This window comes from Microcaecilia unicolor, chromosome 9 (assembly GCF_901765095.1).
Source record: "Microcaecilia unicolor chromosome 9, aMicUni1.1, whole genome shotgun sequence".
Classification (NCBI taxonomy): domain Eukaryota; kingdom Metazoa; phylum Chordata; class Amphibia; order Gymnophiona; family Siphonopidae; genus Microcaecilia; species Microcaecilia unicolor.
Genome location: NC_044039.1, coordinates 16,861,575 through 16,874,696, shown reverse-complemented (window position 1 = coordinate 16,874,696; position 13,122 = coordinate 16,861,575). Strand labels below are relative to the sequence as shown.

The 13,122-nt window shown below is 45.1% G+C and overlaps 1 protein-coding gene across 4 annotated transcripts in view; it reads right to left on the bottom strand.

Moving 5' to 3' along the window:
• The window catches only part of LRRIQ1 (leucine rich repeats and IQ motif containing 1), a 211,335-nt gene that overhangs the window by 162,693 nt on the left and 35,520 nt on the right, over positions 1–13,122 (bottom strand). For all 4 annotated transcript variants that reach the window (XM_030214743.1, XM_030214745.1, XM_030214744.1 and 1 more), the window contains exons 8-11: positions 8,255–8,407; positions 6,525–6,675; positions 5,649–5,842; positions 575–702 (exon numbers count right to left, since the gene is read on the bottom strand). In XM_030214743.1, coding sequence (XP_030070603.1) covers positions 575–702; positions 5,649–5,842; positions 6,525–6,675; positions 8,255–8,407 — 626 coding nt within the window. The remainder of the gene's footprint in view (positions 1–574; positions 703–5,648; positions 5,843–6,524; positions 6,676–8,254; positions 8,408–13,122) is intronic.

Sequence of the window (13,122 nt, the reverse complement as noted above, 5' to 3'; positions counted from 1 at the left end):
GAAGCCACTGCTATGAGGAGTATGGAAGAATATGCGAACAGAAGATCCTCTCCACAATCTAGGATGAAGGTACCCAAGGCTAGTTTGTTATGTGTCAAACTAGTCTTGGAGACAGACTTAAAATCTTAATATGTATACTTTGGAAGAAAGGCAGGAAAGGGGAGATATGATAGAGACATTTGGGGGGCCCTTTTACTAAGCCGCGTAGGTGCGTAGCTGCGTCCTACAAGCATCAGTTTTGTGACAATGGGTCTCCATCATGTATCGTCAACTGTAGCCAAAAAGCTAAGTACTAACTTGAAGATTAAGGATAAGAATGTTTGTGAAAAAGCAACAAATAATATAAATAAGGATGTATACGTTGTGAAGTTGAGTATATTGAGAACGGATTCGGATTGATTGTGAACTCGCTTCACTATTCAAGTGGTTTATGTGCCTAGTTATTGTTCCACTGCAATATAAGCAGAACCTTAGCTATGTGATATAAGTAAATGAGATGAATTTAAAGTCTGTTCTTACCCAATCATAAATTTCTACGCTTATAAGCTTAATTGCAAAATATTTTTGAATGTACCTGTTCTGAGATGCAGAAAGAATCTGCAATAAAGGTAGCCAGCATGAAGAAAGTATTTCCAGTGACGAGACGCTGTTATCATCCAGGTGTAACTCTCTCAGCAGAACCTGATTCTCCAAGTTGGGGGGCTGCATACAAATAGTATTAAGAATATTAACCATTGCTGTTTTATGGACCTTAAAGAGGCATTTCAAGTTGGTGAACCACAAAATTTCCTCATTTCAGTAATTTTCAACAAAAAGCTGGAATCAGTTTAATGACCAATTAAATCCATCCATCCAGAGGAATGGTGACTAGCCTGATGGTGAACTAAGTGGGGCGCAATTGGGAGGGGAGGGGGAGAAGCAAGAAGATGGATCATGATCCAAAAAGGGTAAGGTCATTTTCAATAGGGTCAAAACTGGAAAGTGTTCCAAATACATGAGTAGACATGGTTTGTTCTCATTTGTTTCCTCTTAGTAGGTTCACTCATTCTATTTATATGATATTCTAACCACTGCTGGCTGTCTACATCTTAAACTATGAGAATTTAAAATAATAAAATAAGATGAACTTAGGGCTGCTGGCAATTAGCAACAGAAACTTGCCTACCTCATTTGCACTGTAACTCGTACAGCAGAAAGTAAACACTGCAGCAAAGCTGGACGGGCTTTGTCTTCAAAGGATTTCCATTGGGCTTAGCACCCCCAATAATTTTGAAAAGTTGGCTCGTATGGTGGGGTATGACCTTCTGAACAGTTCTGTTCAGAACTGAGGAAACATCCCCGATCCACCCATGACCCTCCCATGACCGTGCCCTCTTTTTGCAGCTGTGCATAAAATTTACTCGTGGATCCAGGCGCACATATATGTGCGTGTCTATCTAAATTCATGCCAATTTGCACCGATAATTGATTGTCAGGGCTTATTTTTCATTTAAATTGGGTGCGTACACAAATGTGTGTGTGCAATTGTTAGCACCATTTATAGAATTTGGGGGTTAAGTAAACTTTCTAAAACTTGTCTCATAAATGCTTCAGACTACAAGAACTAATGGGCCCTTTTACAAAGGTGCGTTAGGCTCTACGCGTGTGCAGCACACGCCAAAATGAGACTACCGCCAGGCTACCACATCCTCCTGGTGGTTATTTCAGATTTGCCGTGCGCCCATAATGCCTGGATTATTTATTTCCTCAAACGCGCGTCCTTTCTGGTGGCATAGGAAGCTTGCAAGGTGCCCTTGGCCTGAATTGGCCGCTGTCGTGGACAGGATGCTGGGCTCAATGGACCCTTGGTCTTTTCCCAGTGTGGCATTACTTATGTACTTACAAGCATTTAGCCATTAAAATGGGCAGCATTTTTTATTTGTGAAATGTAATTCCCTTATTGTTGTAATATTTTGTCTGTGTGAGAGTGAGTTGAGAGAGAGAGAGAGTGTGAGTGTGTATGACCATCTCCTCCTGGCTCTCTTCTCTCCAGGTCCCTTCCCCTCCATGGGCACCATTTCTCCCCTTCCCGATCACAGTCTCCTCCTGTTTTCTCCTCTTTTCCCTTTACTTCCCCTCCATTGGCACCAGCTATCCCCTGCCCTCCATGATCACCATTTCTCCCTTCCACTCCATGACCACAGTCTCCCAGTGGCGTAGGAAGGGGGGGCGGTCCGCCCCGGGTGCACGCGCTGGGGGGGTGTTGGCTCGCTGGTTCCCTGCTCTTTCTGCCCCAGAACAGGTTACTTCCTGTTCTGGGGCAGAGAAAGCAGGGAAGCAGCAGAGCCGATGCAGCTCCCAGTGATGTGCACTGTGGGCGGATCGGCCCTCCCGCCTGCCCCCCCGCTGAAAGGTAGGGTGCGTTTCGGGGGGGTGCGCTCAGGAGGGGGGGGCGCCATGCCCTACACCTGGGGGGGGGGGTGCGCAGTGGCGACCCGCCCCGGGTGTCAGACACCCTCGCTACGGCACTGCAGTCTCCCTTGTTTTTTTTCATCCCCTATTCCCAGCATCTGTCCCTTTCAAACATCTCTCTCTCTGCCCGCCTTCTACCAGTAATTTTTCCTGCTCTCCTGAAGCCCTTACCCATCCCCGTGGTCCCCTTTCTCTCTCTCTGTTAACTCCTGAGCCCTCACTCCTCCCCCCCCCCCCAGTCCACGTTCTCTCTCTCTTCTTATACCTGCTCCTCTCAGCCCTCCGACTTCATCTTTAGTGCTGCAGGCAGAAATCGGAGCGCTGACAGGAGCAAGTATAAGGAGAGAGAACCACTGCTGCTGCCTACAGCCTCTCCGGGCACGCTGCAGTCTGCGCACACCTCGTTACTCCTCCGCTTCCGCTTGACATGGGTTTCCCCTGGGCAGCCCCCCGCCTCCAGATGAGGGGAGGGGAAACAGCAGGAGCCGGGTTAAGAAGCGCCCTCGCAGCTCATCGGGGTAGCTCCTGTAAACGACAGACGGCGCGGGAGTGATCTGTGACGTGCCGCGTCAGTCACTCTTCATTTATATAGTAAGATACAGTATGTACTTATGGTATATAGCAGTTGGCGTGCGCCAACTGGTCACCGTGCATGTAGTGCGTGAGCCCTTACCGCTAGATCAATGGGTGGCGGTTAAGGGCTCTGGTCTGTTTTAGGCATGCGCTGGTTTCAGTTTTAGCACATGCCCTTTTCCCATCCTATTAAAAAAAGCCCTTTTTTGCAGATGTAGTAAAAACTGGCCCGGCGCATGCCCAAATACGTACCTACACTACCACAGGCCACTTTTTACTGCAGTTTAGTAAAAGGACCCCTATGTGCATTATATAAGTGGACAATAAAAGAGGCTCAGACAAATGCCAGTTTAGCATTTGTTCAAACAAGACTAATTATGTTGTATGGATGTGCAATACAGAAGGTAGACGTTGGAATAGAAATCTTCGGGTCTAGACAGGCTCAGTTGCAGTGGTACTTTAAAAAAGGATCTGCCAACTCAAGGGACTTTTCTTCTTCTATGGTGGTCTTGCCCAGGAGCGCAGAGCTTTGAGGACTCTGTGGTGGTTGGCTCCAGAATATCACTGAAGGCCACATCACTAAGACTACAGCCGGCTGTTTGCTTCATCTGGGGCCTTCAGAATTGTTGGTGTGCAAGAGGAAATGGACCCATCACATCTTTGCAGCAGGACATCTGGTGTTGGCTTCTGCATGGAAACAACCAGCTACTCCAGGGCTGTTGGTGGTGCAGGCTAAAGTGTCCTATATATACCTAATGTCTAAGTTTACTGCCCTGCAAAAGAACAGGCTGGCTCAGTTTCGGCATGTATGGGCAGACTACAGAGCCTGGGCAGACTGCTCCGAGATGCCGTCTTAGGTCCATTGATACCTCAGAGTTATACCCCAAGGACTTACTCCTTGTAGAGAACTGTTTAACTTCTATTTTCTGTCTTTAGCATGCAGAATTTATAGGGGGGAAGTAAGGTGGGGTGTGTGTGTGTGGATTTAATTTGATATATAATTTCGTCACGTACTGAAGAAACACATTTGGTCACGTACTGAAGAAACACAATATGTCTAGTTTAGCAGTTGTGGGGATTCAGGGGGTTGTTTTTAAACTGTATGGTTTTATTCTTTATTTTAAATTTTAAATTAAAAAAAAAGGATTTGCCAACATAGAGCATTTTCTAAAATTAACGCAGGGGCACACGTGTGCTTGCCAACACTTGCAGGGGAAGCGGCCACTTTGCAAGCCTATACATGGGAAAAAGCAACAGAGGAAAGACAGTAAGTTACATGTGTGAGTGCCAACACCTACACATGTAAGTAGCTATTTGGCAACATGCATGTGAAACTATTAGCACTTATACATGTATGTGAGCCATTTGAAAGCCTAAATGTGTGAGAATGCTGCTAATTAACTACAGAGGCTGCTATCTTTGTTTATTTTCAGTTGGAATGGGACATAAACAGTGGGGGATTAAAAGAGGATAATACCCTTAATCCCTTCTGTAAAGGTCTGGCTGAAATGAGCACTCTTTAAAAACCTCTGCATGCCAGAGAGCAGCTGTAAATTTCCATTTGGAAATATTATATCATACACATGCACTCACTTTATGAAATGGGGAATACGCATGTAACTTTTTGACCCGCTTAGGCCATGCTTAAACTACATCTCCAACATGCCACCTTGTAATTTCTATGTATTATGAACACCCATGTGGAAATCAAGCCCTTGGTAAAATCACTATTTACGTTTGATTAAGATTTCTAAAACAACTCCTTTAGTAGCACGGCAGAAATTAAATTAGTGGGCTTAGTAACACAGCATTCCATATGACTTCCTTTCTCAAAGAAATCATTTATTTATTGATTGACTGGGATTTATTGACTGCCTTTAGGTTATCAATAGAAATCAAACAAAATAAAACATGGAAAAGAAAATAAGATGATACCTTTTTTATTGGACATAACTTAATACATTTCTTGATTAGCTTTCGAAGGTTGCCCTTCTTCGTCAGATCGGAAACGTGATTATTTCCGATCTGCCAAAAAGGGCAACCTTCGAAAGCTAATCAAGAAATGTATTATGTAGGTCTTTTTCTGCCGTCATCTACTATTAAGTTATGTCCAATAAAAAAGGTATCATCTTATTTTGTTTTCCATGTTTTATTTTGTTTGATTTCTATTGATAACCTTAAGAGTGGACTAACATGGCTACCAAACTCCTCTACTTGACTGCCTTTATGAAGAGACTCACCCAAGGTGGTTTGCAGCAGGTACAGTTTAACATAAAACTTACAAATTTAACAGCATAACAATAGTAAAATAACCAATATAAATACAATAAATGAGGTAAACTTGAAAACAGTAAATTGAAACCTAACAATAGAACTACCATGAAACAGTATCAAAAATATACACATTTGACAGCACTGGAATTCAAATACCAGAGATATAATTCAATGTTAGCATAATATTAATGATACACCTAATAAGCATGCATCATATCATTCTTTTAAGATGACATACAATTATAAAAAGTCATGCATAATTTTCCTTCTCTTAGAGTCCTCTACATATCACGTTGCATTAAGAATGAAACTAAAGTGCCATGCAGTAACAATAGCCAGATGGTATTCACCTTACTCAGGTTATTTCCATGTAGTTTCAGAGTCTGAAGCAAGCCACAATTCCTAACGCCTTCCAGTTCAGTCAGATGATTATAAGAGCAGTCCAGGTACATGAGAGTAGATGTAGCCTCAAGCCCTTTGGTTGTTATTAACTGATTGTGATCCACAACTAACCGCTGAAGACATTTCAGAGATTCCAAACCACCTAAAAAATATTATTTTAGTCTGTAAACACAGGATTTCAATAAACTACTTCTAAAAAAAAGTTTTTTTAAAAATCTTAGGTGCACCAGTATACATATTTTCACAATTACTCCAGTTGTACGGTAACAGTAACAGTGTCATTCTCTAATGTAAAGCTATGAAACAAGGCTGAAAAGGCAGATGGGAGCAGAAACGCAGTTATAGGATAGCGCATAGGTATCCGCACGCAACCGCAAAGGGGGCATTCCCATGGGAAGGGCATGGGCAAGTCAGGGGCATTCTGGAAAATTGCATGCACTATTACAGAATACCACAGATGTGTGCCCAACTTGCACACTAGGATTTACAACTGGTTTCATTTGGTATAAACCCTTGAACCCAGAGTTGGGCATAGAATTTGGCAATCAACACTATTCTAGAAAGAGCGCTCATCCCGGGGCGCCATTTACTGAATCTGGTCCTATGTGCTTAACACCCTTTAGAAAAAGGGCCCCTTAGTTCTCCTACCATTACCTTTGAATGAACAATCTCCATTTGTGGCCTAATACATCTGAAGATCACTAGATTCCAGACATTCACCCGCTATGACATCAGAAACACTCTCCCCATATATATGCATCACAAGAGGTGTGGTGCCATGTTAAGGACATTAATATTATATTCATCAAATATGGAACTCTTACCAATTCGAGTTATTTTATTGTGAGATAATTGCAGATTCCTTAAATTATGGCAGCTGTTTAAACCATGAATAGATGATAATTGATTGCTGTCCAGTAGTAGAATGCAAAGATTTTCTAGATCCTCACAGTTTACTGCCTGGATGTTATTTTCCTTTTAAAAAAGAAAGAAAGAAACATTAAAGCTCTATCACCATCTTTTCTACGAAAGAGTATAGAACAAAAATTGGTGTTATCAAGAAATCCATAAAAATAAAATACTCAAATTAGTGAAATTACAGGTATACTTTCACAGTGAATAAAGGTGCAAAGTCCATAGGTAGAAAGTACTCATTAACATTGCACCAGTGTAAGCAGTTAAAAAAATCACCCCATTAAAATCACTCAAAACAATAACAACAACATCATCATCAACAAAACCCCTAATTCTAGAAAGCTGCGCACAACATTTATAGAATAAAGACACTTGCGTGCGCAATTTAACTCCAATTAACAGCCAATATTGAATTAACAGCGGAAGATGCATTGGGTGACATGGGTCTCCCTTGGGATTGTGGTTTTAAATATACAGTAACATCATCTCCTCCTGGCTACGCTTCCTCTTAGGTCATGCGCTATGGGATTTAGGCACCCGAAATTATAGAACAGCACGCAACCAGATGGAAGCACAAATCCTAATCGGTGTCAGTGCCAATTGTCAATATATAGGTGTCTCTAGTGTTAGTATGCACTTATATTTAGCGTGTGCTAATTACACCAGTGCACCTTAGTAAACAGGGCCCATAGATAGGTAAGAGAGTAAAAGGAGTTAGAAAGTAAGGTGATTGATTTGAAGAAAGTTGCACGGGAGGTCAGAGAGATGGTTACATATTATCTCAGCTAGGGTAGGAGTGGATAAACATGTCCTGTTGCAGTATGTGCAGCCCAAGTCAATCCTTGCGTGTGTGAGTGAGACTAATACGCAGTGGCGATCCTAGGTCGGCTGGCACCCAGGGCGGATCGCCACTGTGCAGGCCCCCGGGTGCAGCGGCGTCCGTCCTCCCAGGTTGCAGCATGACACCCCCCCCCCCCCCGGCCGCAATGACACCCCCTCCCCAGCGCATCAAGCCCCCCCCCCCCCCCCCGGGTGCATTCTTGGCTGCTGGAGGCAGAGGGAGCAGGGAACCAAGAGAGCCGACAGGCGCGTGTCTGCTCTCTGCACCCTCCAGCAGCATGCACCTGGGGCAGACCGCCCCTACCGCCCCGCCCTTGGTACGCCACTGCTAACAAGTTAGTTGCTTCTTCCATTAAAGGCCTGGTTGAAGAGCCAAGCTTTCACCTGCTTCCTGAAGTACAGAAGCAGAGCAAATGTGTAAAAACATCCATTATATTACAAAGTGTTAATAACAGTCCCACAGATATAACCTCAAAGATGAGTACACAATATTTAGCATTTCTATTTGACAAGCATTTAATTGGGAAACCTGTCTATCTCTTTTGGTAGGGTCATATGGTACAAATGTAACCTAATATGCATCTAATTAAACTCACTGCAATGAATCCATGATTTGAGATAATGAGTTAAAAGTTTATTTGCTACTCAGAATTTGTATTCGAATTTAACTTGGAAGATAAAATTAATGAACAATATTTAAAACCAGAATAGTTCATTTTCAATCCTGAAAAAATATATCTATTGCAAAAATGCCAAACCTAACAACCACTAAAAAAAAAAAAAAAAACTATGTAGGCACCTGCACATCAATGTACTTTAGGTCTTTGCAGTTTCCCAGGCCTTCGAGTGCAGTCAGTCCACATCTTCTGAGGCTCAGCGACTGAAGTCTTGTACATTCTGATAATGTTGAGAGGCTACAGCCCGGCAGATCCACAAGAGTAACTGTTGTAACCTTAAGATATTTAGTCAAGCAGATGAATGAAAAAGAAATAAAATATTGCATTTATTAATATTTACAATATAACAAAGTCTTGGCTAGGCCAAGTATTAACAAGTTTAAACAAAAGTCTTTACTACAGCATCTGGCTGGGAGTATCCAACATTTTCTCAATCACAATCCAGGTCTCCTCTCATCTGATGGAGCAATACTGCCACGGTGTGGATAATCAAGAAATAAAATTGCTAAGGGGCTAATTTTAAATCAAGGGCACAGAATCAGTGAATGCCATTATAAGTCAGGGCTTGAAATAGTCCCGCAGGTCAACTAGATACCTCAGATTGACTCCTATAAGAGTTTAAACTAAAAGGGCTCAGTATTCAAAGGTATTTATCCAGATAAGAGCACCCGCTATCCAGATAACTGCTGCAGACTGGGATATTCAGAAGCACTATCCAGATACTGCCTCTGAATAACTTTACAGACCTATTCCCCAAATTCTGTAAATAGTGTCCAACGTTAAGGGTGCAATTGGGCACACAGATATATAGTAATCCCCTTGCGTTTTTTGGCTGGTTTCTCAGCAACGTGAAGTTTTACAGCTTTATTTGTTGTTACTGTCTACGTTTATGTGCTGAGTGGAATGAGATTATCTTTAAATACGGTGAAGTTACAGATTTTTTTAGCATGACCACCCAGCAATTTTCATGTATTCAAAAACGTTTGCATTGTAAAACTGAACACATGAAAATCACTGGGTGTGGGTTTGTGCTACTATTCTAGAATAGAAATTACAAGTGTAATTGCTGATATAAAATTTGCTCTTACTGCCGAATTCTATATAGCATGCCTTGAGATCCGTGCCGAAATCCAGGTGTATTCTATAATAATGCACCCATGGTGTTGCTACGGGTGGGCCTGGGTGGGCACAGGCTCACCCATTTGCAGCGCCACACTGCTGTCTTCCCCCCTCTTCTCCATGGTATCTCAGCATCTGTGCTCCTGTCTCTGAACCCCTTCCCTCCCCGATGTTGATACAGTGATTCATTTTCGCTGCTTGCACCGGCCTCACAGGATTCCATCTGCCGCATTCCGCCACAGAGGAAACAAGTAATGAAGTCAGCAAGGGTGGGACACTGGCAGATGGAAGCCTGTGGAGCTAGCACAAGCAGCAAGAATGAATTGCTGCAGGTACTGGGGACGCCTGTACCGACACTGGGAGGGACGGGGTTCAGAGACAGGAGCGCAGATATCGAGATGCCTCGGAGGAGAGGGAGAAGATGCGGGGTAGGTGAAAAAACATATGTGTGCTTTAAAAATATATCCAGGAAGATGTGTGTTGTGGTGGGGGGGGGGGGGGGGGGGGGGGAGGAGGCAGCGGCAGAGGCACAGCGTGTGGAAGGGTCCATCCAAAATAACCAAGGCTGGCTACGCCTCTGCAATGCACGTAACTTAATTGAATTAACAAGCCAATCAGTGTTTTTAATAGCACTTAACGACTGACAACTAATTAGCAATAATTAGAATTTACACACACAATTGCTAAGCGTATTGTTATAAACTGTGCCTATACTCTAAGCACACAGTTCAAAAGGGGTGTGGCTACAGGCAGGGAAGAATGGGTGTTTCATGGAGGCATTCTCAACTTTACACGCATACTTATAGAATATGGCCCCGTGCGCGGTAAATCTATATGAAGGGATTCACGCCACATTTTTGTTGGTGTAAATGGAGGGTGCTGGATATCAACTAAGTGTATTCTATATACCGCGCCTAAATCTAGGCACCACTTATACAATAGGCTTAGGGGGAAATGTTTACCATTCAATTTTAGGCACCTTATATAGAATCTGGCCCTTAACGCCCGGTGCTTTCATGTCTATCTTTGGCCGACCTTTTTGGAATGTGGATAGTACCAGGGTGAGAGGAGCCATGGCAGTCTCAGAATTTATCTGGATAAGTTATACAGACTACAGACTGAATATTGCTATTACCTGGATAAGTTCTGACAGTGACCACCTTATCCAGATATTCAGCGCCTGCCGCTACCTGAATAGTGATACTGAAAATCCAGATATTATTTTTGACTAGCTGAATATTGAAAGTTGTCAATTCCATTATAAGCTAGTGGTCTGCCAAATACTTAAGTTCTCTTCAAAAGTAGGTTACATAGCAAACATCCAAAGCCTGCTCCCTCAGAGGTCAATCTATTAAGATAAACAAAGTACAATATTGGCACATATTAGCTGCATACAAATGAGTACATATGGAACTAAAACTGTACACATCAAAGAAGGTAATTCTATAAGGGGGGCACCAAGAATGCACGTAAATGACCAGAATACTGGCATGTGTGTATATGTGTAATATTCTATCTACATGCAATTCTATACAATGGTGCTTAAGTCATGTGATGTAGTTTGGAGGTAGGCGTACACATGGGAGGAGTCTGGGCAAAGCATGGGCGAATCCAAAGATAACCACCCAAACTACGTCAAAGGATGCAGAAGCAAAAAGTAGGAAGAGTAGGCTCTTCTCAAAAATGGGAGGAGACGTGATGATGGAAATCAAATCTTTATTGCAAGAAAACCAGAAACAACTCAACACAGCAGCCGTGTTTCGGCACCCAAGCGCCTTCCTCAGGAGTCTTATGATGTACAGCTGATTATGAAAAAAAGATGTCTTTATTAAATCAATAGACACAAATCAAACCTATAAATGGCAAGTGGACAGATCTCACCTGCAAATGCGCAGTAGAGACTTCCTACTCTGTCCCGCCCCCGCGTCAAGACGTGATGACGGGGGAAGGGGGGCGGGACAGAGAGGGAAACTGCGCTGAAGGGGAGGGAAGGAACCGCTGACGTCGCTACCGCTCCCCCCCCCAAGGTAGCCGCTACCGCCCCCCCACCCCCGGAGTCGCCACCACCCCCCTTCACCCAGGCCCCCGGGCCTCTCTTCGTTATTGAACTTACAGCAGCGCCGAAACGCAGCAAGCAGCTCAGCTTCAGCTCCCGTCGGCTTCCTTCCCTGCCTGTGCCCCGCCCTCGCCGACGTGACGTTCACACGAGGGCGAGGCACAGGCAGTGAAGGAAGGCCAACGGGAGCTGCTGCTTGCTGCTGTTTCGGCGCTGCTGTAAGTTGAATAACGAAGAGAGGGCCCGGGCAGGGTGAAGGGGGGGGTGGTGGCGACTCCGGCGTGGGGGGGGCGGGCGGTAGCGGCTACCTTGGGGGGGGGAGGGGACATGGGACGTCTCAGAAGGAGGGGGGCCTTGGAGCTGGGAGGGAGGGAGGGAGGGAAGGGGGCCTTGGGAGCTGGGGGGGCCTTGGGAGCTGGGGGGGCCTGGGGCCTTGCAGTTGGGAAGGGGGGAGGACTGGAGCCTTGGAGCTGGAGGGCAGGGGGGCTGTTACAGTTGTGAGGGAGAGCAGGGGGCCTTGGAACTGGGAGGGCGGGAGGGAAGGGGCCTTGGGAGCTGGGGGGGAGGGCCTGGGGCCTTGGAACTGGAGGGAGGGAGGGCAGGGGGCTTGGAGCTGGGGGGAGGGCCTGGGCCTTGGAAACTGGAGGGAGGGAGGGCGGGCAGGCAGGGGGCCTTGCAGCTGGGAAGGGGGGAGGACTGGAGCCTGGAGCTGGGAGGGAGGGCAGGGGGGCCCCTTACAGTTGTGAGGCATGGGCCCCTTACAGTTGTGAGGGAGAGCAGGGGGCCTTGGAACTGGGAGGGAGGGAAGGGGGCCTTGGGAGCTGGGGGGGAGGGCCTGGGGCCTTGGAACTGGGAGGGAGGGAGGGCAGGGGGCCTTGCAGCTGGGAAGGGGGGAGGACTGGAGCCTTGGAGCTGGGAGGGAGGGACAGAGGGGGCCTTGGAGCTGGCAGGGAAGGAGGATGGCAGGGGCTTTGCAGCTGCAACGGGAGGGGGGCCTTGGGGAAAAAAACATTCCAATACCCGCCCGTTTTTACGGGCTTAACGGCTAGTATAAATATAATCCGAAGTTAAACAGGAAAATAACACCAGATTGTCAAAATAGCTTCATCATGTGTCCTCCGGTTTTTAAGAAGAGCCAACTCTTCTTACTTTTTGCTTCTGCATAGAATGGGTGAGGCCCACAGCTATGCACCTAAATTATAGAATACTATTATTTACAAACATGTTTCAGCAATCTAGGTGTGAGCATTTAGCTCAGTTCCAAAGGTAATGTAAATTTTGGCATCTTAAATTACACACATCTATTTGAGTAGTTGTGCTATCAGTCTAGAAAGGAAAACAGACACCTACTTTCTCTTATAGAATGGTATCTGCATAGGCCCCTTCTTGGTGCCTAAAACTAGGTGCATTTTTATAGAATTGCCATCTAAAAGTCTGCTTTTGTACAAGGCATCTAGAGGGGCATTTTCAAAAGAAAAGTCCAAGTTGCGATTTGGACGTCCTTGCAAAATAGCAAGATCCATGGGCGGGGAAACCCGTATTTTCGAAAAAAGATGGACGTCCATCTTTCGTTTCAAAAATACCGTCAGAGACATGGACGTTTCTGACTTTCGGCGATTTTCGAAACCAAAGACATCCATGTCAAAAACGTCCTAATGCAAGCCATTTGGACGTGGGAGGAGCCAGCATTTGTACTGCACTGGTCCCCCTGACATGCCAGGACACCAACCGGCACCCTAAGGGGCACTGCAGTGGACTTCATAAAATGCTCCCAGGAACATAGCTCCCTTACCTTGTGTGCTGAGCCCCCCAAAC